At 38.5% G+C, this 27,120-nt stretch overlaps 1 protein-coding gene across 50 annotated transcripts in view; it reads right to left on the bottom strand.

Moving 5' to 3' along the window:
• Positions 1 to 1,886: 1,886 nt before the first annotated feature.
• camk2g2 (calcium/calmodulin-dependent protein kinase (CaM kinase) II gamma 2) overlaps positions 1,887 to 27,120 on the bottom strand; it is a 73,323-nt gene continuing 48,089 nt past the window's right edge. Inside the window, exons 7-24 of one of the 50 annotated variants that reach the window (XM_067514706.1) lie at positions 26,021 to 26,123; positions 25,679 to 25,762; positions 25,449 to 25,543; positions 23,588 to 23,710; positions 22,961 to 23,044; positions 22,566 to 22,608; positions 21,644 to 21,703; positions 18,487 to 18,527; positions 17,654 to 17,686; positions 13,760 to 13,840; positions 11,749 to 11,793; positions 10,924 to 10,969; positions 9,192 to 9,296; positions 8,675 to 8,800; positions 7,923 to 7,998; positions 7,594 to 7,688; positions 6,215 to 6,463; positions 1,887 to 5,628 (exon numbers count right to left, since the gene is read on the bottom strand). In XM_067514706.1, coding sequence (XP_067370807.1) covers positions 6,231 to 6,463; positions 7,594 to 7,688; positions 7,923 to 7,998; positions 8,675 to 8,800; positions 9,192 to 9,296; positions 10,924 to 10,969; positions 11,749 to 11,793; positions 13,760 to 13,840; positions 17,654 to 17,686; positions 18,487 to 18,527; positions 21,644 to 21,703; positions 22,566 to 22,608; positions 22,961 to 23,044; positions 23,588 to 23,710; positions 25,449 to 25,543; positions 25,679 to 25,762; positions 26,021 to 26,123 — 1,473 coding nt within the window. In that variant the 3' untranslated portion in view covers positions 1,887 to 5,628; positions 6,215 to 6,230. Of the gene's footprint in view, positions 5,629 to 6,214; positions 6,464 to 7,593; positions 7,689 to 7,922; positions 7,999 to 8,674; positions 8,801 to 9,191; positions 9,297 to 10,914; positions 10,970 to 11,748; positions 11,794 to 13,759; positions 13,841 to 17,653; positions 17,687 to 18,486; positions 18,528 to 21,643; positions 21,704 to 22,565; positions 22,609 to 22,960; positions 23,045 to 23,587; positions 23,711 to 25,448; positions 25,544 to 25,678; positions 25,763 to 26,020; positions 26,124 to 27,120 lie in introns of all 50 variants that reach the window. The other 49 variants (XM_067514698.1, XM_067514741.1, XM_067514757.1 and 46 more) reach the window with 49 other exon arrangements.

Raw genomic sequence — 27,120 nt, 5'->3', positions numbered from 1 at the left:
AGGGAGGTGTTTCAGAAAGGTAATAAGTCTTTGTGCAGCTGCATCACAGGCAACTAAAGGCTTTATACAACTTTGTATTGGCAGCAATTTGTAAAAGACCAGTAAAGAGATTGGCAGTATTTGAAAGTATGAGTAGCATATTTTAACGTTGTATGGTTTTAATAGGTGCTGGTGTAAACCTTCCAAAGAGTGAGCGCATTGACTGCACACAGATAATTCAACCATGCAGGTGTTTTCACTTACTGTGACTGATTCCTCCTTCTCAGAGCGATATCCCCACTTCCAGCGGCTTTGTATCAAGGAATTGTTACTATTTATTGAAAGTTCAATAAAATGACCCACATACTGTAGATAAGAACCTGCTCTAGGGGAATGTACAACTACAAGACAGGTTCTTTGTGTTTGTGAAAATTGTGGCTAACCTGCAAAATGTTACTGTGAGAGAAAACCACTATAACAATGAAGCTGCAGGTTATAGAAGATCATTATTTTAGAGTATTTCATGCTTTGTCTTTCAAGTACAAGTTGATGTTGTTTAGTTTACTGCTGCATATAACTTTCAACTGAGTATAACTTATTCAGGATAAGTGAGAACACCTGAAGGTTGAAGGTTACTAAAGATGGACAAAAAGTAAATTTGAAGATATAGAAGATCTATTGGGTTGTGATTACCATTTTGTTGTTTATTTCCCCCTTGGTCTGTGCAGAAGCCTTTCCCTCACTACATACATAGCTTCTACAATATGTCAGCGATGCCTGCTGTGAGCCAACACATGTGAACAGTGTCCCGTTTCAAAGATGGATGAAGAGCAGTGGCATGACTTTGAGGTATGAAATGTGTCGTGTTCTTTATTAAAACTAGTCACACACGTAAAAAAATCCACTATACACTAATCTAGTTTTTATTGGCTGTAATGATCCCATCTGTTCACACTGGCCATTAAAAGATCGCTTTTGTTGTTGACCACTTCCTATCCAAAGCCCAGTGGACAGCAGATTTGAATTGCGTTATTTAACTTCAAAATGGTGCATTAACATACAGTAAACAGTATAAAATCATAACAGTAAGCTATAATTATTTGTGATTCCTTGATGTTTTTTTTTTTAAGGTTTTGTAGCGTTGAATGTAGAAACATGCCTGAACTTAAGAACTGAAGGTTGGTATATGCCTTTATGTTGTGACATTATTTTGCTTTTGTGTAAAACATAAATCACAAAACACCTAACAAGGAAAAATATTCAAATTAAGACTTTCTACATCAAATATATTAGCAAAATTATACTTATCGGTTATTGGTATTGGTCATCATACTGTTTTCAAAACCCAATCAAATTAGATTACATACCGTTGTCATTTGCTTTGATCATTTATGTACATTTACTTTTGTTTGTTTTCTCTTACATCATACTTTCCTTAGGAAGGGGTAAATGACTGGTGTGAACATGATAGCAATTATTACAGCAAACAACGTTCATGTGGCTTCTCCATTGTTTTAAAACAGACTTGACGAGTGGTAAACCATCCTTTTAACACCTCTGGTTTAAAATAAATAAATAACACTGCTTTGCCTTCACTTTTTTCCATAATTGCTCATGTTTGGTGATGCCATTTGTTCATATGTAGCTGTAGGAGTCCCTAGAGATGACTGACAGTTCTATATGTACAACAGACATACAAATGTATTAGTCTGTGGGAATGGAAACCTCCTGTCATAGTGTAAGCGGGATAATTTTATAATAAATTGCTAAAAACATAAATGGTATAGTATATTGTATTTAGTCACATTTAAAATCATCTGTGCATTTAACAAAACCTTACACATTTGTTCTTAAAGACATACAGTAAGCCCTTAATTTCTTTAAGAAATAGCTGCAATACAACAAGAGACAAGCTGACACCAAATTTTATTAATTGTTTTCCAATAATAAAGTTATGAAGAACAACTATCCATACAAACAATTGATAATGTATGGTTTTTATTAACTGGTCATGCAAAAATCCAGCATCCAAATGAAACTCAGTATAGATGTGTGTAGCCCCTTTATTATAAGGTTACAATGCATTAAATTTGCTTACAAAGGGGGACATACAAGCTAAGGCTTTTGCTAATCTTTTATGCATTTTAATGTGAGATAATATCACTTGAGTTTGATCTCAGACGGAGCCATTTCATAACCTTGAGGATGCAAATAACATAGATTTCCATTTCTTTATCAAGTAAACAGTGAAAAATTACCAGAAAGTAGACATGCATATTTCTTCCATTTGTCAAACTGCATATATAGTGTTGCTGTTAATGATTTGTTTTTTGAATTTTCCTTATTTCAGCCTTTTAAACATTTCAAGGATCCCTTTGTCCTCCTTCTTTAGTCTGGTACTGTTTTAACCTAACAGATATTTGCCAAAGTATTTGAACAACATTTTATATATATTTTAAGCTATTGTGTAAACAATCCCTTTCAGGTAGTGTGATCAACCCAAAGGTAGTTTAAAAAAAATTGGTCCTGTATTACCTTTCGCAAATCTCAAATAAGGGAAGCTAAACCATATCAAGCAATATATATATATTTTTAAAAGTAGAATCAATGATTGCAGATGTAGAGGACTCTAAACTTTAAATGAAGTATTCTGCAGAAATGTAATTTAAATTGTTTTTGCACATTAAAATTTTAATTATTATGACCTTTCTACACCGCAAAACAATGAACTCCATATAAAACTCCCCTATTCATGCAGATAGCCCGGATGTTATATGCAAGTTCAAAAGCAGCTAAGTTATGTGGATTATCCAGAATAACATTGTTTCAGTTTGTCATATTTCAATCCATCAAAAATTAAATGTGCTTCACATCAAAATTGTAACCTAACAAATAAAATCAAAGCTTTCTGCATGGTCAGTTAAATGAGGTGGAAAGATGATATTGGTCTGTTTTGTGAGCAGGTTTATTGCACCATCTGCATGTGTAGGATGGTTTAAAAATGACCGACTTTCACCCATCAAAGCTGGAAAAACAGGAGTGTAGGTGATATTAGAAATGATTGCTCATTTCTATGAATAGGTGTTGAAGCAGCAACGAACAAGCAAATATGAACAGAGTGCAGCCTTATTCAGTACTACTCATATTTGTGCCTGTCCTGCTATAAACAGCAAAAATGTTTGCTGTGGTTTGTTTTGGCTTCATATTAGTCAAAGAAAATGTTAATTTTAACTTTATCCAAATGTTCAAATACTTTGGTAAACTCATGCAGCTCTGTTTGCTCAAACCAATCCGTTACTTTTAAACATGAATCACATGACTTTGGAAATCCACAAGATAGAAAAAGAAAGGTTCTTGTCAAATTGGTGGCATCAACAAACAAGTGGGCCAGTGCCCACGGCACAAACAGAACTACTTGGAGCCATTAAAACATCACATAGTTTCAGTACTGGTATAACATTGTCATCATGGTGGAAAAAGTGTGTGTGGGCGACACAGTTTTATGGTATGTCAGATATGTCACAGTACAGGTAGTTGACTCAGAAGGACGGGGCTCACAGGATTCACAAACTTTGTAAAATCTGCCTAACAGACACGATATGTGATGATTTGAAGCATCATTGTAGTTTCTCAGCAACAGCCTAAATAAGTAGGGCATGAGTTACTACAGGGCAGCGTAGCACAAATACGGGACAGACGGCAAAGCCTCACCCCTCCGCTGGTACAAAGTCACACACAAAATGTCTACGACACAGTAAAAAAAACAGTGCTGCAAAGTTAAATCACTGACACAGATGTTTTGTCCAGTTTGATCTCGTATGCTAATATGATGTGGATCAGGATTGTGTTAGTTTAAAATTAGCCACAGTTTACCACAATTTTCTTTTTTTTTTTTTTTTTGACTCCATTAATTTTAAAATCCTTTATAGTTTTGGCTTAAACAAAAAAAATATAAACATCAGAACACTAACTACTACAGCAGAGACTGTAAAATTTGGGGGCGACAAAACTGAAATTTGCAACAGAAACTGACAAAATGAACCAAATCCATTGATTGCCATCAGTGAAGAAGGTCCCACAGCCCTCAGCATAGCCCTCTTCACATCATGCCATCTTAAAAAAACATTTTTTCCACCTAATCCATCAGCTGCATTCCCTTTTGAACATGCTTTTTTTACTGCCTGGACTTCACACAGAAGTACAGCAAGCCAAGACGGACAATATACAAATTTTAACATCACAATCAGAACAAGGGACAGGCAAAAGGGTGATGTTATCATCATCATCACACAACGTGGTGCCACTAAGATGGGCGTTGTAAGCAAATGTGGAGGCAGGACTGGTGGACATAGAGGGACAGAGGTAGGGTGCAGGGGAAGGATTTTGGCAAGCATAACCTGAAGTTGCAGAAAGGTTCACTCCCTCGGAAGAGAGAACACAACAGCATCGAGTCTTAAGTGTCTGTGCAGAAACAGTACAGGCCATTAGATAGTTGAAATAAACCATGCTTCACATCAAAAATACACTGATAAAAACTAAATTAAAAAAACAGTTGATGTGAGTGTTCGTGCTTTTAGATTAGGTAGTTCAGAGATGTAAAGAGCTTTAGACTTTGACCGGTGGCGCCTCCTAGTGTTCAGCTCTAAACACTGCAGAGCAGTCAGAGACTCTCTGCAACTTCAGGATGAGCTGGCCTGCACGTTGTCTAAAGCTCGAGAGAGACTAAAGGCTGGACCAAAAGGACCGCGAGTGAGTGTGTGTGTGTGCGTGTGTGTGCGTATTTACATCCTGGGACCTCAAAGAAGGAAAACTTAGACCTACAAGCTCAACTCCTCACCTACACCTGACAGTAAATCTGTTTTAATTATATAAATATCTTTTTGTACACAGTTGCATTAAATAAAACCCTCAGTTTAATTAAAAACTCTTTCCCCACACATTTAAAATAGATGTTCCAGGAAATAAAGGTCCCTTCAGAAACTTATGACTAAACCCCTTTAAAACATGTATAGATGCTAGAACCTGACACTTAAAATGGTTACATTTAAGTGGGTATCAGTTGCTCCTGTTCTCATAAATCCCCTAAACACACTTCTAACTGTAAAACAAACAATACTCCTATTAAAGCAGACGTTCTGCTTCACTCTTAATACGTATAAAACAAAAAGAAAATAACCTTTCCATACAGTAACCTTGCTGCCTCTGTCCCAATCACCATGTGAGCGTGTGAAGTGTATTTAATTTTCAGTTACGTATATATCTTTTAACATTGTAATACTTTTCCACACAGCAGACAAAACAAAGACAGGGAAAGAAAGGCCTTGGGAAAAAAGGACCAGGACAGCATCACCCCTGTGTTGCCACCAGAAGCATGCACCATCTGGAAGAACGGGGCTAACATCAGCCGAGCCCCAACATCATCTAGCTAGGTTTGGACTGGATTGGTGTTGGTCGGTCATTCAGTCAACCTTCTGAAGTATGCATTTTTTGGATTATGTTTTTCTTTATCTTTTTTTTTTTACACTAATGTATTTTCACCACTTTTGTGTTTTTACATCTTCCCGAGCAGCCTCTTTCCAGCCAGGATCTCAGGCACCAACCCGACCACGGAGAATAAATGCTCCAAACAGCTTTAGATTTCAGGCAGAGCTGGAGAAGGAAGAACACAGTGGTTAAAGGATGTGTCTAACATATGATTTCTGCTTTCATTGCAAGACAATTGAGGTAAATGGAATTTAATTTGTGGTGAGAGAGTTAGAGTGTCCAACTTCCCTCTCGAGCTCTACCTCTTGACCTTTCTTGACCTCGCCAACTCTCCCTCTTACTTCCCTTTCTGACCTTTACCTCGAGTAAGACAGAGGTGGAAGGGAGAGATAGGCACAAGTGGTATCACGCTTCTCATCTAACTTACACAAGGAAAGAAGTGTTCAAAATTCCAAATCTTCCATTTCCTTCAAATTAAATTTAAAATGATCAGTAAATGAAGCTGATTTAAAGTTAATACAATCATGATCTAGCATGTTTGGGGATTTGTCCTTTCATTACAAATAAAAACATGAATGTTGTCAAATTTGAGGTGGAGAGGAGGGAACTAATAAAGCTTCGGTGCCTTAAGGCTACAAACTGCATTTTGTCTTTTAAAAGAAATGTTAGAATAAAATAAAATCCTGGAGATCTGAATAATCTGTGCAAAAGTTTTTTATAGACTGATGTGAGACTGAGTTTTTCACCTTACCTGGGCCTCTATCAGTTCACTGCAGGGGTGCAGCCGGTGCTCCTGAGCAGTGGAAGTGCACATTAAGCCATTTGCTATCGCGGCGATGCCACACGCGCGTCTCCTCTGACTGGCATGAGCGCGGCCGGCCCTGGCTGTCGATGTACTGCGTCAGGCGGATGTATGCGATGCAGGCAGCATCCTCACCAATCAGATGGACGTGGGGGTTGAGGATGGTGGTGTGCACTGGCTTATTGTTTTTACTCAGCACTGTGGGTGGGAATGTGCAGATCAGCTGTTTGTAAATGAATTTATGTTGCACACATGTTGGCAGCTTAAACATTAGGAACTGTTACATCTGAGGGAAAATTAACATATCCATAATTGCTGTCCTAGTTCAGAATTGACTGACTTTCCTGTCCTAGGTCCAGTTATTCAGATTAAATATCTGCTGTCTTTCCTAGTCTACTGTAATAGTATAGATGGGTTTTAGCAATAAATGTTACCTGTATCCACCAAAAATATAAACTTATACTGAGGTGTTTTTGACCAGAAGCACTATAGATTATGAAGCCACAGAAACAAACAAATGTAAATGATGCACAAAATGCATTTAACATGCTTGTCAGACCTCAAGTGTTGAAAACTATGAACTGCATTTAAATCCTCAACAAGCAGGATTTGGTATTTTGGTGTAAGTAAACCTAAACTGTTGTAAATACAGAACCACCAGAGCATTTGTAGGACAGTCACCAGACAACAGAGTCGCTAGTAAATTTTAAACATGATGTCGACAGTCACACTAGAGTAATACATGAGGATTTTATACAAATGTTGCTCTTCAGAGTTTGTATTATATTGAAGACAAACACCAAGTGTTACGCTAGGATGTATTCCCAGGTTTCTCTAACACTCTGAAAGTAACAAATTAAACTAACTTAACAAAAGGTGAAGCTTGAGTAGTAAGTAAACAACAGGAAACAGCAACCAATGCTAAAGCACATATTTCACTATTACTGTAATGTGTGTTTAGGAAGTTTTCTACATTTCCTGAATGTCTGGTGACAAAAACTAAAACTTTACACAACCTTACACCAAGCAGCTAATAGGTTATTACTAAGTGGTCCAACAACAAGAGCACCAGCTCAGCGTCTATCTTTGCTCGTTTTATCTTTGCTTTTATGTTTTAGATCTACATGTTGGCGCTTTACGTTTAAGAATGGGGCAACACTGCAGCTTCTTGATCACGCATCACTGGTTTCAGCACCACTTTATCATTTAGTTGGCCATTAACCTGTATTTTAACTCTGTTTATGACAAATTTTCAAATGCTTATCTAAATTGATAAAAAGAACATTGTGTTGTGAAATTATTTAAGTCTATAACACTGAGAAACTTACAATTCTCAAAGTAGAATCTGTGAAAGTCCATGCCCTCCACCAGGTTTCCAAGAGCTTCTGGCTCAAATGAAGTCAGTCCAGGGTCACAGATTCTCCTGTCCAAGGAAAACACCGCCACAAATAAACCTTTGGTTCAGCTTTAAGAACTTAGTATCCTGCAGGAATAACGATGTATGTGAGGAATGATGACATGACATTTTAAATCATGCTGAGGTCAAGGTGCGTGTTGAGCCTAATTAAATAAAGGTTAACATTTGTATTTCACAATGTTTCCAAAAAGGTGAAAACTTCTTGTGGTGAAATTATCTAAGCTGCAAATGCAAACTTACGTGTAAGCCTCAAAATCTCCATTGTTGATGGCTTCAATCAACTGCTCTGTCATTTTTATTATCTCCTGTTTACGAGCTAAAAACAAAGAAACGGAGAGCAAGGGGAAGACATACAGAAGAGGTTAAAGACAAATCATCTGGAGGTTGAACATGAAAGCACCATCACTCATGCTTCCCCTGCACTTATGGTCTCACAAGGCTGAAACCTCTGACATTTGAAATAAGCCACAAACCGCGTGGGCACTGCCGATGGTAATGACAGTGACATTTGGTATCAGCCTTTACAAGCCACAACACACCCTCTACTCACGATGTTACACTCAGCATCAGATACACAGGCAGCTAATTATTTAGTTCAATGAATCCCTTGAAAGTGACTCAAATGTGGGAAGATGTTTCACACACAAACCCACAGCAATAACATCCACCACACTTATGTGGGATAAATAATTACTCAAATGCACCCGAAATTAAAAGGGTGAAAAACAAAAGTAGAAAAAATAAACACCACACACCAGAAAAACACGAACTGTATGTAAACACTAGGGTTTTTGCGTGGATATGCTATAAACTGTGCACAATTAGCCAGAAAATCCTGCACACGTACATATAGAACTGTGTTCAGAAAGTCTTAAGAAGATTTCAGTTTCTTTCCCCTCAAACAGTCTTTAAGTGGCACAGAGAGTTCAGACACCATGAATACTGCAGCAAGAGTCTTTGCATAAGCACCGCACAACCTGCCTAAAACTTACTCTGCTGCAGGTTGCTGCTGCTGCCTGTGGGGGGCGATATAGCAGACTCTGGTTCAGGATTGGAGCTCTGAACTGGAGTGGTCTGAGGGACACTGGAGCTGCTAGCAGCCTCCTGCAGAGGACCAGCTGCAGGCAGGTACCATCATCCCAGTAAAAAAAAAGTTATAATTAGGAAAGCTGCAATGTCATAAATATATGTATTTAAATTATAATGCACAAAAGCTATCAAACAGTGATTATAGGAATTTGGTCTTCAGACAGAACATTGTTAGGGAGTACAGAGGGGAAAAAGCAGTCTGGAGCCAGGTCTGGGTGCCTTTACATGGCAGCACCATAGGACAGAGGGGGAACTAGCGCAGGAAGTTGGGAAGAGCTGAAGTGAAGAGGTCTGATTTTTTGGTTTATTACTTGGAACTTTTTTTTAACACAGTGTATTGCGGTGCTGATTTATTAATAAAACGTCAGGCCACAAAGCTCAGAGCTGAAAGTTAAATCAGGTAAATGACTGCCAACTTACAGATGGGTGGTGGGAGGTTAGGAGATTGGGTTGGGGTCTGTTCCTTAATAGAGCTGCTCTGGCTTAACACTGCACTGTCTGTAGCAGCAGACTCACAGACAGCCACTGCCCCGTCATAAGGGAAACACAAATACAAAGAGATGCATAATGACAGGGAGCCTGAGAGGGTGATCATACAATATAGTAGGAACTCATAAATTATTTTTTCACAAGTTCCCAGAGCTTGTTTTGTCTGACATATTCAATTTGAATTCATGTTAGAGGGGAATATTCACTAGATTTTGTACACGGAGGAGCTGATGCATCCTGCAGCGTTTGAGTTTCAGATTAGACAAGAGAAACTTCATTGCATTGATTTAGGAGATGCTTTCATCCAAAGCATGTCAAACTAAGAAGAGAGAACAGGCGCGACAGCTTCCCAACTGCACGGTAGTGACAATCCACTATAAGATCATGAGCCGTAAACCAAAGAAAGCTGCCTAAGTAACTGGATTAACTAATTTCTGGTAAGCTGCAGTTGGCTTTGCCCTACTTCATTCACCTGAAAACATTAAAGGGTCATCCTAGAGCTAAAGACTGCTAATTAAGTGCTGGCATTAAGTAATGCCGGCATGCACACCAACAATCAGAATGAGGAACAGGTACTCGCATATGATGCATGCATCAACTTCTACTAAAACTCTGACCAAATGCCTCTATGCTAAAAATGTCCCATGTTGTCCAAATAACAATCCAAAACACACACATATTGTATGTACTATCTTGACAAAATCTAATTTCTCTTAATTCACTGCTCTTATTCTTAACCAACTCTTAATAAAAAGCTCGATAAATTATTATCACCCAGCTCTACAAACAGAAACACATATACTGTGCACACATTTCAGATGGAAAAGTACCACCCTGTGCTCTTGGAAAAGGAGAGGATTTAAGACAACTAAAGCAACTTAACATAAAGATCGAGTAAAAAGAGTTCTGGTTTGAAAAGTAGCTGCGATTTGTGGTTTATGAACTCAATTAATACTCCACTACACCACCAAAAACATATCCTTAGGTACTGCAGCTCTGCTCATTCTCCACCCATGGACAGTGTTGACATCCAGCTGCTTACATCACAGCCTTTGTTGGCCAACCAACAATCGCCTTAAACTCTATCCAGAAGATGCGCATTACCTCAAACACAACCTGTCCTCCAACATTAACTTCAAATGGACGTTGTTTGGCCGTACCCTCTTATACAACCTAGTGAAGCAGACATCTGTAGAAACAGCACCTCTTTTGGTTCCAGGCAAAAAAAACATCTCGGCTTAAAAATGCAGGATTTAAACTGTGCAAACACAGCAGTTTGGTTACAGTCAGACATACATTATACCGGTTACAATTAGTGACTGAGCCCTGGTTTGCCTTAAAAATCAGTACTTCCTTAATGTCATGTCACATGATTGGTTTCAACAACAACAACACTAGTTGTTTCACAGTGGACTCAGGTCTGACTCTGTGTTTTGTGGGCCATCCATGACTCCAGTCACCTCCAGACAAACGTTTGAGGGTCCAAATACTATGTGATGGTCTTAGGTTCACTACAGCTGCTGGATTTCGCCATTTGTTGGTCTTTTTGGAGGACCAGTACAAAGACCAGTTCTCATAAACTGACTGACAAACCTGGACAAGATACACAGTGAACAATAAAGGCATGCAGAGTAGGTGAAAGTTGGATAAGTACCTTTCCTACCTTTCATCTCCTCCTCTTCGGTATTATTACAGCTCTCTGTGGAGCCCTGTCACATGGACAGGGCAAAAAAAGCAAGAGATGGACAGAAGAGCGGGAGGACAGAGAAAAATGATAAAGGGAGAGAAGAGAAATAGCAAGACAAATCATTTTTAATGTGTAAGTGAGCTAAAGTTTAAGTAGTTGTCAACACTTTTCCCACATGGACAAACCGACAACCTGAGAGACGGACAGACAGACAGATGGACGGGTGCACAACCCCCTCCCAGGAGCAAAGACCAGCCAGGACAGCAGCGAGAAGAAGCATAGCGAGCCACACATGTCAAAGCAACAACGCGTGCAAGCAATTCGAAATATTGCCGCTAATATGTTAGGGTATACCTGCTTCTAAGTGAAGCAAGTCTTTATGTAAAAAAAGGCACCAAAGTAAATAAACTCATATAAGCACCTGCATTTGAGTAAACAGTGCTACTAGTGTGCAAGCTTGTACACTAACATGACAGTGCAAGTAGCGTGGCAGTCGCCTCCCAATTTTGAATAGATGGAGATTTAAATGTGTTTTAGTTGCCAGTGTGCATGTGCTGCTGTTCAAGGTGGTACATGCAGAATTTTCTCTCATATAGATAATAATACAATTTCATGTAATTCTCCTGTGCTCTCTAGTAATCAGCCAGAGAAATAAGCTGATAGAAGCCAGCTCATTTAAGTGTGAAATTAAGCACAGAGGGTTATAGCTGATTCGACAGCGATTGATGGAGTACATTCAGAGAAAATCCTCCATGAGTTACCTGTGAGTGTTAGTAGTGTCTGGGAAAAGGAGCGGCTTACCTTGGTGCCGTCGGCTGGGTTGTGTACAACAGTTGTCTGGGCTTCCTGGGGGGAGGTAGGAGACACTTTACCATGCAGGGAGGGGATGGATGGGGGCGCAGCGGGGAAAATGCCAGGGAACACCAATGAATGTATTCCATGACGACAAACACACAGTACAAAACAGATGCATGTGCGCACACCAAACAAAGCGGAGGAGCTACAGTTCAGAGGCTGCGGAGCAATTATGCCGATTAAAGATATGACTGTAAATCTCTGCTCCCCCGTTCACCAGCACAGTGACCTACAAGGTAATTTTAAAGTCTCCAAAATGCAAAAAAACAGCCATGGACACTTGGAACTGCTAAAGACATACTCACCATCAGGGTCATGACTGAGGAGGAGGGTTCTGCGGACAACTACATGTTTGTCAAAAGTGTGAGTGCCGGTGCTATCTCACACTCGTGCCAGTTCTGACACAAATACAGTTCACCTCCTTATTCAAATAGAGGTCACAGCTGGGCTATGACAGTTAGGATTTTTCATTTTCCTTTGTGTGACGGTGTGTGTAACCACTCCTCATCCTCAACCTTAACCCTTCCACAAAAACATTCACCATGAAGCAAATCACTAGTTCAGAGTACAGCCTTGATTGAAAAACAAACCCCTAGTAAACTGGTTCAGTCAGTCCCACAGTCGGTCTGATGTCAATCAACAGTGGAGCCAAAATGACACCCTTAGGTCATGCAGCCCCTTCTATGACATGGATATTTAAATTGTTTTAAGTATTTTTGGACATTTTAAGCCTTTGTTTTTAAAAAATGTGGAGACACAACAGAAATGGTAGCTTCTGATGGAATGCAAAGCTTGACATCTACCTCACTATTACTGCTCACATTTTAGCACTGGCATTGTGTAGAAAGTAAAAGGCATCGTGTATTGTTTCCTGTAAAGTCTTTCATGAGTCAATACCACTCATGTCTGGATGTTAAATTTGAGGCTATACCACCAGCGTGCAATTAGCTTAGCACGAAGACTGAATACTAGGGTGGAACAGTCGGCTTGCTTGGTCTAGTTCCTCTAAAGCTCATCTTATTTATTTAATCCTTACTGGCCATTTACCACTTGTACTGAGCAACTAAGTTTTCATTCATCTAACTACCTAAAAATATTGGGGGTTTTTTTGTAATTAAAACAGCCTCAACAGTCTATATTTCTGTGGACCCACAGGAGTGAAAAAGCAACTTCTCATTTTCACTAAGTTGAGATTTTCCTAATACAATTTTTGTTTACATATTCAACCCTCATACAAGCCTTTTTTAAGCTCTACTGTGTGTCGGCTGTCGGGTACAAACTGTAAGGCTCCTTTTCCATTAGATATTTGAAAATAGAGGCTGCATCCTCGTACAATCAAGTCTTAAACCCGTCCCCTCCAGCTCCTCTTTTACACAGACATCCTCAAAATCTACAGTTTACATATTGATGAGCAACTAGTAAAAGATGTTTGATGTTATAGAGGCTCAACCTTTGAGTTTTTAGCCTTACTTTCAAAAAATCGCAATAATCCTGTCCAACTTCAAAGGGAGAACATCAACAAAGCTCAGGTGACACAGTTGAAAACACAGTGGATTCTAGTGAGCCTGAGCAGAACTTGATTGAAGTGTCTGCTGTTGTACTGCAAAATGAAAGTCATTTGTCTACCTGTCAGCGTTGGGCACTGTGTAAATGTTATATATGAGTGCGTCCACAGGATGTCTGGGTAAAACACGAGCAAGAAGAGAAACTAAGGCACAAACCAGTCGTTCAATTTTAAAGTCATCAAATCTACCACCGACATCACAGGTTGTGTTCAAAACAGAAGCGAAGAGGCAGAGGATAAAAGAAAGACGGGACGAAGTACAGAAAAGATTTTACTTAACATGAAATGTGACAAGAAGATGAGTGAGAGACAGAACTAAACATTAAAAAGGTGGAAACAATGAAATGATGCTGTAAAAAGCAATGTGAGAGAAACCAAATAGAGATGAGGTACCATTGGTGCTGAAGATGACATGCTGCTGTCTTTGGTGCTGCTGCTGCTTACTATACTGTTTTTACTGTTGTTTCCCTGCGACTGGGACAAAGAAACACAACACAGAATGACTCCTGCTGTTCCCCCTGGGTCTAAAACATAAACCATCCTATGAGAATCTTATGTGGAAAACAAGAATAGAGCTATTACATGGCCAACATAATTTTTTTAACATACTGAGTGTGGTTTAAAGCTGCAGAATCTGTAAGTGGGAACAGATTCAGGGAACATCTGCGACTTGCAGCACTTTGCATTTTAAAAGTTGCTATATTTCCTTTATAGTGCAAAGTAATGTCTAAACATTATCAACGTGAACGTGCAGAAATAGATAAAGTGTCCTGCACCGACATCAATGTGAGCACACTGACACAAGAATATAAAGCTGTGTACTGTGATAGAAGAGTTCTTTGAGCATGGTTTCCAGCTGTATGCTGGCATATGTCTACAACTTTTGCAGAAACTGCAATACATAAAAAGAGTTAAAATACAGAACAGTCACTCAGCAAATGCATTTTAAAACAAAGAACACAATTTCTGATTGGATTTTAAGTATTTCCCCAGAATTATAACAAACTGGTAAATCAATGGGCGAGGGGCATGTGGCTCATTGCAGAAGGGCCGAGGAGCTGTAGTGGGCCCTTTTAAAGTGTATAATACAAGTATGGGAATGCGAGACAGATCTGAGGGGCACACTACTGAAACAGAAGGTCAAAAAAGGGGAGGGCCTTGTCCAAATGTCCAGCATCCAAAATCTGAACATGCCATCTTGAACATACTCCAGAGCTACGTGTGACTTAATAAGGCAACATCCTCCAGCCTTTCAGCCACCTTGTTTTTATCATTGTAGGGGGGATTTCAAAGTCTGGCCTTCTCTCTAAGTCAGCTGAGACTTCGGATATAAGGCAATTTATTTTCCTTATCTTTGCAAGTGCTGAAGGTGTGAGCACAAGGCCACAGTTTGTTCCTCTCCTTCTTAGTCTTTAGATCACCTGACTTGTAGCTGCCTTCCCCACATTTTTTTACCACAGATAAGACAGCTAGCCTACACACAAAAAAACAATACAAATGGACCTGCAGTTTAAATTTAGACCTCATGTTATGTCAAATGATGCACTTCATACACACGTGAAGAAGGAGAAAGATGATGATAAAGATTGATGTTGAGTCACGTCTTGATTAAATGACTTTATTTAGTTATTTAAGACACATACAAAGTTTACTCAAACCCTTTAATTGGACGACAAAAATTTATGTTCAGTCAGACACACTGGGTCTGAAGTGGGTCCTTTTGAAACTGAGGGCTCAAGACAGCTGCACTGTCTGCTACTGGCTGGGATAACGTGACAAATCAAAAGTTTAGATTTAAAACAATTACCAGAAATTGGAAGCCCATTTCTGGCAGCAACACAGCCAAATTGTGTGTAAATGATTCCTAAAATTGCTTTATTATAATGGTTACCAGAACCGGTCTGTGCCTGCAGTGAAAGGCCTTGATTAAAAGTTTTTCTCTCATGGTGAAAAGCAGTGTATGCAGGCATGGAGGCATAAACTGAATGGTATTTACTTCCTATAGCTCAAGCAAAGTCAGGTCGAAGCCAAAACTAAAGCTGGATTTCAGCCACAAAACAACTAAATGATTACTGTTGCCCATTGAATTGACTCTGATCAATAATGGCTGTTCACACCACTAAGGTCCCTGAGGTCCGGACCAGTGTTTAAGTGTCATCACCTTACTAATAGCTGACCTGACCTGATGACATTCAAACTGTGTACTCTAGGTCTAATTACCAAAGAAATATAGTTTTTAGTGGAACCTGCTGTACAGTCGCAGTTTAACAATACACACCAGTCTCATAGCGTCTTTTATTAGGCAACCGTATAAATATTTTACTATATAGAACAATTTTTTACTTTAATTTATGTACTGTTTGGGACATTTCTAGAATTCAAATTCAATATGATGCAAACCCTAACCCTCAACAAAAAGGTTGAAATAAAAATGGTATACATATTTTTACTAAAGACGAGTTGACAGAGAAAAGCAGGGTAGCGTGGCTTATTCATTACTACATTTTATCTGATTCTGATGAATTAATGCTTGACAGATTATTTATGTTACTGGCAACTGACATGGTTTGAAAGCTATCTGCCCCTAAAACATAATACAATATCCATATGTAGATTAGGGAAATACATTTTTTTCACAGGCTCAGTGCTTGAAACTCAGTATTTCTAAAAACAGCCATGACCCTGATCATTGCTTGGAAGAATTATGGCTACTGAAACCTTGATTGAAACCTCACTTTGTCATTGACTCGCTAATAAAAAAGATAAAGATTTGGTACGATTTAATAAACAAAACAAAACATTTTGTACTAAATATGTAAAATCTGATTGTTAAGACTAGTTATATGTGTATGTGTAAACTAAAGCCACATTTGGAGAGGAGACACGGAGATTCCTGTCTAACCTTATCTGTCAGCCTGTCCATCACCAGAGCAAACAAGAAGGGCCTCAGAGCCGATCCTTGTTGCAGACCCACACCTACATCACACCTCACCATGGTCTTACAGCTCTCATACATGTCCTGCACCACTCTAACATACTTCTCTGAACATTACTAACACAGCTGTAAAACCCAGTCTGTACTATGAACATATGTATTAGAAAGCCACTACTGGAAGTCTGTTTCTGTGTTATTTTCTGTGGCCTTGAAATTATGTTAGAGGGTCCAATATGTTATTTTAAGATGTTTTTGGTTTGACTTTGGTTATTCTTGTTCTGCTTTATGATATTTATTGACTGTGAAAATTTTCTCACTAACAGGCCAGAAATTAATATCTACAAAAAAAAAGCAAACAACCAAAGTTTGCTTTTTTAAAAGAACATTTGCCAGAACCAGAGCATTAAGTCCAGCATGTCTTATAACTCCAAATGTTTATCAGGCCTGGTCATGAAACCCAAACAGTTGTTAGGGTCATTTTTTAAATTAGGTCAGATATACTCCAGTTTGGCTGCTCGTAACAAATTTTTTAGATGTTTTTCTTATATTGTTTAACAGAAACACGTTTTACAGAAAAAAACATAACGTATATTTCTCCAAATATAATATTTTGTATCATATACCCAGCAATACTTTAATTAATAGAATTTTAAACTTTAATTGATTTTTACCAAACTCTTTGAGCATCAGTTTTATTTTGAAAACTGCAAAAATGAAATGGCAAAATATACTTAACACATTTGACTTTCTTAAATCAACAGTAAAGAGTGAAACTTGGGAAATTCAAAGGCACCATTGCGAACATCAAACGTATCAATTTTACTTCTGTAGACTATTTCTAATATGCAGTGCAATATCCTCAGTCTAACTGACCTAAAGTGCTTCTAGTTCAATAGTGACACCTGTCTGCATGTGACCAAGACAGCGGTTTCATTTAAAAATAAAAGTTTTTTTAAATGAAAAATAATGATGGTATAAATTTAAGTAACTGAAAGAGAGGAAATGATTAGCATTTAGCACATCTTGGTAACTAAGCCAAAAAGCCTGATTTTATCCGTATGCAGGAGAGTCAGACATAAGAGGAGGAAAACTAGGGGGTGAGCGAGTATGTGTTTGTTATTTGTAAGGTTCTGAAATGGTTTTGGTGGCACTTGTGAAAGAAGGGGATGCAGGGATGTTGAATGAATTTGGAAAGACCAAAACTGTCAGACACAATGCATTTCTGCCCAAAAGAAAGCAAAAATACAAATGAAACACAGGTAGGGGGAGGGAAGGACCCCGGGAAAAAGGCTTGGAAAGAACAAGATAGACGAAGGATGGAAAATGAACAAAAACGACAGAGCCGATCTCACCATCAAACAAACACTCGAGCTGGACTTCCTTTTCTGACAGACAGCAATGGAAAGGAGGAGGAAAAAATAAGGGATCATCGGGAAACAAGGAACTAATCAAAACAGTAAAAAAGTGAAGCTGCCAAGTTGATCCCAATAAGAGAGAAAACCAAAAGAGCCGCACAAGGTTACATAAGAAAAAAATGAGACGGGGGAATACTGAGAGGGCTTTAAAAAAAAAAAAAAAAAAGCAGCAACAAGGATTTAGATTCTAAAGGCAAACTGAAAGATTTAAGTAATTGGCTGTGCAGTTTATTTGTGGTGGGGGTGGCAGTGTAAGTTACTGTTACAGTAATGGGAATTTTATTGTGGCCCTTGTTGATGACGGCGCTTCACTGCATGCATTGACTCTGTCGATCAAAACGAGCACCAGAATATGACGATAGCTTAAACTGCTGCAAATCAAAGCATAATCTAATGGGAAAAAAACATAATACAAGTTTATTATTCATTATTATGTCACTCATTTTCATTTTAGGCTCCAATATGTATTACTCCTTCCCCATCTTTAACTGCTAAGTCGTACAGGATGAAGTGGTTCATTTATTTTTAAGATCAATCCTTTTCCCTGTGCCACAAAAATCTTTAAATGCCGTTTAATAGACTTTATAAAAGCTAAGAGGCACCAGAGGTAAAGATGGTAATTCAATTTAAAGGACATATTGCTTTCCCATATCCTCATAACATTAAAAATGCATGTTATCATATGGTAGTTAAAGAGACAGCAGAAGAGAGGAAGAGTAATTAAGGCAGAAACTACTATTAATACAACCCTCATGGGTCAGAGAGCTTACCTTCACACCGTCCGACTTTTTGTTTAGTAAAGTTTTGCATGCTAAAAAAAACAAAGACAAGAAAAGGAGATTAGGACAATTTGAGTCAAACAGAAAAGATTCATTAGAATGCACTACTGCACATCTTCTGTATTAAACATTTGTTTTGAAGCAGGTATAAATCCTGAGGGCTTTTTACTCTTTTTCATATAGAGCCTAATGTCATCCACCAACTTCAACCGTTTACTTCCAGAACATCTTTTATATTTTGTATGGATACCCACTATATTAGGGCATAGTCAAAATGAAAAGTAAGACAAGAGTCAATTTAGAGTTTTCATTTGAACCTTTACTTATCTATATTTATCCATAATAGCAGAGAAACAAACAAAATCTCTTTGTTGATTGTTAGTTGCTGTGTAGGTTCTTCTGCTCCTCCCTCAGGGAAAACTTAACACTATAGCAAAGTTATAGTTGTTCTGAACGGCTTTGTTAAATGTTGCAGGAAGGCAAATACGAAAATTCAAACAATCCTACAGTTGGCAGCTCCTGCATGATAATCACCATCATCTACTTTGTTCTAACCTGTGCATGTGAAGTGAAACCATCTGTTAGCCTACATTGACCACACTGGTGCATACAACGGATCACACAGCCTCACCAGATAACACAGAAATAACTCACAAGTTCACAAGAGACAGAACAACTCCTCGCACCAATGTTAACACACAGTCATACACTCACTTACTGCATAAAAACATATGCTTGGTTTAAAGTCGTCTCTTACCTTCCATTAGTAAGTGGGAAAGAAGGCAATGAAGAAGGCAAGAAAACAGTAATGTATTAAAAATCAGCATCTTAAACTCTACAGTGAAAACAAAACTGAAGACTGAAGACCCGTGAGGTTTTCACCGCATATTAAAAAGCATTCTTTAATCATGCGGCCTATGTTTGGCATGCAGCATCCACTACAATCTGTTTTTTCAGAAGTGCAGAAGAGTGCATTCCCAACTGCTACTAAACTGACCAGGAACCTTTAACTTCAGGACTTCATGTCTGCAAATTCAAAACTACGTTCTGGACCTTTATGCTGTCAGTGACAATGCTCAGTCTCTGTAAGTCAAGACATTTAACAGTTGCAGTCAAGCATAAAGAGAAATCCATCAGTAACAAGTTATCAGCACTGGAACCACTTGTCGAACAAACTGAACAGCTTTAGGAGAACAGCTCGTCCCATCACGTGACTGACATTCACCTGGGAAGGGTTCAGTATGCTTCAAACAAACAAGTCGGTATGACGTGTTGACCGAGCACATCTGAAATCATCACACTTGAAAAGTAAAAACCTGCTGCGGACAGCGATGGCACGTGATAAACAGTAAAAACAGGGATAATGGATTACAGTTTTAACAAACACGGGTGTTCGAATGTTTTATGGGGATTATAAGGACACACACCTTTTCAATTTGACATGTGGTCCTGTTTAAAGTGCCAAGATACAAGAACTCTTTTAAGAGCCTTTAATATTTCTTAATGTTTAATTAATTTAAACATAAAGAAGTTCTAGCCTAGTTCTGGCGGCTGTGGCTGTAGCTCAGTTGGTAAAGGCAGTCGTCTACGGACCTCAGGGTCAGACCATATTGTCAGATCCCCGGTCCCGGCTATATGTCAAAGTGTCTCTGGGCAAGACCCTGAACCCCTAATAGCCCATTCCCATCCCCAGCTCCAAGCCTGGTAGAAATTGGGGAGGGTAGCATCAGGAAGGGCCTCCGGCGTAAAAACTGTGCCAAAATAACATGCGGTAATGATCCGCTGTGCGGACCCTGAACTCACGGGATAAACCGAAAAGACCAAAAAAAAAAAGTGAAAAAAAAAAGAAAGTTAAAGCAAAACAATCTCTCAAAAACTGGGAGACTCAACTCAAATGTTTATTTCCATTACTGAGAATTTTACTTAAGGTTTTAAGTGTATAGGTGCTATTTTCATAATGTATGTTCATTGTCTTTAGCAGTATTTTACTTTTAAGACAACAAATATAAATGCAGTAGAGCTGTGTAATGTATTTACTAATTTCACCACACTAGACAGGCCCATTGTGGGTATGGCCTATTATATAGGTTAGTTACCCCCCATATTGTAGATGCTCTTCCCCTGTTTATAAACTTAAAATGGTGACACCCACATACTCATCAGCAACACAGACTTTACTTTTCTTTTGGTTTTCCTTTTATATGTAAATATCCTGTTGGCTGCTGTGTACAGGCATGTTTGTCATTTTTATCAATCGTGCTTATTTAAATGCTCTTTGTAATGCATTAAATGATGATTCCATTAAAGGCCACAGGCCAAAATCAAGTGTGTTTGGCACTTTAGTTTTGACTGTGGGTCTGAGGGCAAGTGGCTTCACACACCGTTTTATCATATTACAAGCGCTTTGTTTGGCACATACTGATCCCATTAGGTTTACTTGTGGTTTTGTCTGTTCACACAGAAACAACAGGAGCAGGCAGGAGAGTAGAGAGAAAGAAAAACAGAAAACAAAAAGACACGGTGCATTCTGTTTATCCAGCTTCCCATGCAGGTTGGCATACTGTACTGTACGCTTATACACATGCTTGGCTGGCCATTAGTGGCTGAGCCATGCGGAAAAAAGGTTACAGAGATCACAGGCAGGCATCGACTGGGCATCGGTCTGTGGATAAAAATGAATTAAAAGGGGAAAAACCTGCAAGTGTTGAGGAGTTGAAAGGTTGTATGTTGTTCAATTTTGTAATATAAAAGTTCAAAAAGGTTTGGCTGTGGAAAAGATACGCAGCCTGCACTAGATGTGTTAATGCAGAACTCCTACAGCTGAAACAGCCTACAGCTGCGGCATTTGGAAGAAGGTCAGAGGGTCATGCTGGTTGTTAAATGGCTGTTGTGTTTGACACAAGAGTTTAAATATCTAGTCCTGCAGAGGAGCTCTATCTGTTTGAACTTCAGGATGCTGAAAGGTCAAGCTGAGCTTCGTTTGTGGATTACTATTTACACATGTCTGTATGTGTGTGTAAGATGCACCAGTACAATGACGACCATTCACATTTGGTGAGGGGGGGTTCAAGCAGCCCAGGCCACATGCCAATAGCCCACACATGAAGTTGGCAGTGCCTGACTCCAACACCCCTTCTAGTGGACGTACCTTCCTGTGCCATTGCGGCCGTGCTGGTGGTAGCGGCAGGGCTGGTATGCTGCCGTCCCACTATTGGACAGAGAGGAATTCAATATGGCTCCACAAGTGGGACCAAGAGAGTCTCAGTAAAGCCCAACAGCCCCTGTCCCCTTCTTGGTTCAAGTTAATAAACTTGTTTTTTTGTTGGATCAAACTAATGAGTTGTTTAATTTAATGAAAAAAATTTTGTCTGATCTCAAACTCCTGGTTTTTAGAATAAGAAGCAGCAGCAGACTGGAAATCTTCTCAGCATTCGCATTCCAGCGTTCTAAAATTATTAATCTTATTTCTGTTGACCTTCACTTAATAAAAAGTGATGCATAAAGCAAGTTAGGGGTCTGGTTTGTTTCCTTTCTTCAGTCTAGATTAATATTGAACTGCAGAGAGCAGTGGGCCTCAATCTTCAGGAGCTGCTTTACTTACATTAAGCATATAAGCACAGGGCCAATAGTAGTAACACATTAGCTTGCTAGGCCTTCATCCAGCCCACAAATTGAGTGTTCAATCAAAGCTGCACTGTGTTTCCAGTAATCAAACTGCTTACAAGGAGGAAATCCAAGCCAAAAAGACTCAGACAAGGCTGACAAGCAAACGTGAACAACAATGAGAAATATACTGTTATGGAATTTAGATTCCAAAATAGACTGTAAAGAGGAAGCACAATAGCAAAGTGACAGAAATACTAATCTTCTGGATATCACATCAGGTAAAATAGAACTTCAAAGTGAAATATTTGTATTATGACAAAAATGTCTTTTGTCACAAAACACACTTTCTCTAAATACAATTGCTTCAGGACTTCATCCAAACACCACTGGGACCAGTTTAATATCTTTGGGCTAAATTAAATTACTGTCCCTTCATATGTCATTTGTAGAGTTGCAAAGCTCACCTGAAAAGTTCCTGGACACCAGCATGGTTGTGAGAATGGCCCCCTAAACAGACACAAATATCAAGTTATAAGGATCTATGTTATTTATGTGTGTTTGTGTGTCTTCTTGTGTCCACACACAGGGGCATGGTCCGAGGGTTGGCCTGGGGTGGTACATGTTACCACCTGCCAGAGTGACAAGGTGGTAGGTACCTGCTGTAGAACTTTTGGCACAAGAAGAACTGACTAAATCTAAATCTAATATGATTTTGCATTTATTTATAACTATTTGGAGTAAGTAATGGGTGATAATGTACAGTTTATCATTTCCAAAAAGGTTTTTAAATTTGAGTTTAAACCCATTTCAATTATTATTTTTCCACTTTGAACGTGTGCCCTTGTCTGGCCAAACTCACCTTAAGTTTCCTCCTGGCATTGAACTTGCGCAGACATTCTACTGTCTCTTGACGGTGCATCATTGAGGCCACAGTGGAGCGTTGCTGTATGTATAGGAGAAAAAAAAACACTATACATAAATCTGACATCATGTCAGTAGAGATGGGATGGCTTTCACTCTTGTATAATCAATTCTAAACAACAAAGAGCCCATTATTCTTTGCCATTAGCACACCTCCCATTAGTACTGTATATTGTGTTTAGGCTTAGGCAGATGCAATGATGAGCTCATAAAAAAATTATGACCATTTATTACGTATAATAAAAAACTGTGTTGTGTTCAAACCATGCACGTGATTATGTAATTTATAGAGAACAGTAAAAATAGCTTTCTGGTTAGGTTTAATGTGAAAATATATAAAGTATATTTAGAAGCAGCCTATTAATTGATATTGATATTTTAGTCCTTTTCCTGGTTTTACTGATATAAAATTTACTTTTATACCAGTATTACTGGTTTTATAAAAGTTATTTTTGTGGTAACCTCATGAACATAAAACTACCTAATAATATAGATGGTAAGAAAGAGTTTCACACAATTTACAGTATTTAAAGCTGGCATGAATGTGTGATCAAGTGTGACTTACGCAGACCCAGGGATGCTTCAGGGCCTGGTCGGCAGTGATCCTTTTGGCAGGGTTAATTGTTAACATCTGATTGATCAGATTCTTGGCCTCAGGCGTCACTGTGTCCCACTCAGGAGAAGGAAACTAAAAGAGGGACATAAAAAATGAGGAAAGAATTTCAAGAATATTTGGTAGAGAAAATCTATGCTGATGCATTTTCAAGCTTTGGTGGCTAAGTAGTAAGGTTTCTCTCATTCCAGTCTCCAGTTAACCCACAATGAAAGCAAGTCACCAGAAATATTATCTTCTAACATTTATATTTCATTTGTCAATTACTGACATAAGATTATTAACAAAATGTAGTATCTGCATGACAGTGATGATATTTAAAAAAATGCACATTGTTACAACTGCTTGTCAGTGTCTTCATATCAATGCTCATATTATGAACGTTCATCAGATGTAGTTGCTTCCAATTATGGAAATTAATATAAGTAATGAATTCCCATCTCCCAGAGGAATACGGCAAACTCTGATAAATAAGCATACTGCCCCCTCTCATTGTGTATCGCTCTTTACAGCACTGAAGATGAAAATCCTGCAATAACAAATAACAAGACATTGAAAAATGTAATTTAAAAAATGCCCTGTAGAATTCAGTCTGTTGAATTTACCAAGATGAGAACTGAAGGTGTCAGACAGGCTCTTGGGGTTGCCTATCACATACAATTAAATTTAAAATACAAAACTATAGATTGTCAATTAAATTTAAAGTTTCTGGGACACAGGTGGGGGTCTCTAAGAGACTCCACAGACATGAATCCATGCAAAAGATTGCAAAATTTAGCTAAATAAGAGAGGTGGTAATTATCAAAGTAACAGAGGCCTTTGTATGTCTCAGTGGCAGAAGGAACCATCCCTTATTGCTATTTTCTGTTGCTGTTTCCTTGTTAATTAAAGTTAAAGCTTCCTCCATGTTAATATGTTGTTTTGATTTTTACAGTATAATGTCAGAATTTAAGTTTGAAAGTTTCAGTTAGAAATATGTTGTTCAATGATGTTTGGGAATTAGCAAATGAGATTTTCACAATGTCAGACATTACCTTTGAATCTAAAGCACAATAATCGGTGTTTCAAGTCTGATTATAGTAGGGATGTCCCAGTGCTGTTACCTGTATTGGGCATCAGGACAGATCCTGCCTTTGTGTACTTGTACTTATAAAACTTCTCAGATACTGCGCCTCAAATCACGTTAGCCTCTGCCATTAGGTGGAGGTAAAAGAATGTATGCGGTTTAGAGTTGTTTATGAAAACAAAGGGTAAGCTGAATGCAAGCTCTGCTGTCCAACTGACATCAGCAATGAGGGTTATGCACAGTTACTAGAACATTACTTGAAGTTCGCTTTGTTTTAAAAAGTTACTTTACCTTCATATTCCTGTGTAGACTCTACAGTCTATGTTGTCAATGCTTCTTGATCCGGAATCTCACCCTAAATCTGTGCTTTGTTTGTCTTTTCTTGTTCTCTTTCTTTTTAGTGAAAGTTGTTCTGTTTATTTAACACAGGTTGCTGTCATATTTGTTTTGGCAGAAAGAATTTCAGTTTTACCCAACTGCATTTACGTACCTGGGATGAACTTAACTGCAATATAATGATGAGCATTTAAATGCCCAGCAACTCATTCTAGAAGCAAAAATGTTTAGTACTTGTGTGTAATTGGGAAAAGGGTGGAATTGGGACATCCCGCGGACATCCCGAGTTAAAGAGTTTCTGAACACTGTAACACCACAAACCAAATAAGTTAATGACAAGCGACAATAGAGTCATAGTGCCTGTTGACGTCATTGCTCCAAAATGAATCAGGACAAAAGAGAAGTACTCACATCATATGCGCCAGCTTTGATTTGTTGGTACAGTTTATGTTGGTCCTCGTCCCAGAAGGGTGGGTAGCCCACCAACAAGATGTACAGAATCACACCTGACACACACACAGAAAAATATATATTCATAAACTATAAAAACATGTAGACAATACATGTAAAATGCTTTAGTGTTGTAAAAATACAATGTAGTCTGACAAACTGACAGAAAAGGTGAATTTTTACTAACTGACCACATGCCCATATGTCCACAGGCTTGCCATATGGGTCTTTTCTCAACACCTCTGGGGACAGATACCCTGGAGTCCCTGCAAAACCTGTAGAAATGTACATATTTATGTGACATTATTATGCAAGATTATATATATATATATATATATATATATATATATATATATATATATATATATATATATATATATCTCAGCATATTATATATAGCATATATTATATAACAGCATGGAAAATATTTATTTTGACATTGTTTTTCTTTTGATGTTTTAAATACATACATCAGTGCAGCACTGCTTTAAATTTTTTAATTGGAACACGTTTTTTAAACAGCTGTTTCTTACCAAACCATGCCTGTTGCTCTCCCTGCACCTCAATGGCTAAACCGAAGTCTGCAAGCTTCACCGCAGCTCCCTTCATCTTGCTGGCCAAAAGTAGGTTCTCAGGCTACAACACACAGAAACGAAATGGTATTCAGGATAAAATGTTTTTCACTCAGAATTCCTATGTCGGTTAGTTTTTTTTTGGAACCTTTCAGAAAACATAGACAAACGCCCTTTAAGTTAGAAGTATTGGTCTGCATGAGTGGATTAAATGTAAACCAGAACTGGAAGACAAGCACAATGACATCCATCATGGTAATGAGGCATGATGTAGTCAAGCAGGCTAGAAAGGCATCACCCCAAAGAAAAAAACTTCTCAGTGAGCTGTCACTAGATTTGACACAAAGCATCTGACACTGTCTCTGATCACACAATCAGGCCCCAAATCTGGACTCTGCAAATATTAAAAATATATAAAGTGTGGTTTTGTTGTCTTTACTGTTTCTTCACTTTCCTGGTTTGCCTCTTCTTAGTAAATAGTTGTTCTTCTCACTTAAGAATCTGAAGAATCGTATCAGGTCAAGTGTAATGTGACAAGAGGACAGTTACTGACTGCAGGTACACAGCTGCTTTAGAATTAGCTGTTAGTTTTTTTCTTCATAAAAGAGGGTTGACCTGATTTTGTATGATGGCTCAGTGCCCACAGTCACCCCACTGAAAGATCACCTTCAGTTTGACTCTAAAGAATATTTTCACCATTTCTCTGTAATATGTTTTTCAAAGCACATTCGATGAGCTGAAAACTCAGAGTTCAAAAATCATCATTTGCAATGCCATTTTAAGAAGAAATTTCTCCATACGCTGATGTGGCGTGGTAATCCTGGCTGGACAAAGATGATTCGGTGGAGCATGTTTCCCGCCTTTATCATTCACTTGATCACGAAAACCTGTTTGGTTTTTGTGATTTCAGATCACACCTGCGCTCTCTTTTTGTGTTTAGTCCACCAAGAAAAAGCTGCAGCACTGCAGAGTTAAGGAATTGTGTGCTCACTGTTTATGCACATCTACTGCAATGCATACTGTGATGTATTTGCTGTATGCCAGTGTACAGTAAATACAAA

Source organism: Channa argus, chromosome 1 (genome assembly GCF_033026475.1).
Source record: "Channa argus isolate prfri chromosome 1, Channa argus male v1.0, whole genome shotgun sequence".
Taxonomy (NCBI): domain Eukaryota; kingdom Metazoa; phylum Chordata; class Actinopteri; order Anabantiformes; family Channidae; genus Channa; species Channa argus.
This window is presented reverse-complemented; position numbering and strand designations above follow the sequence as displayed.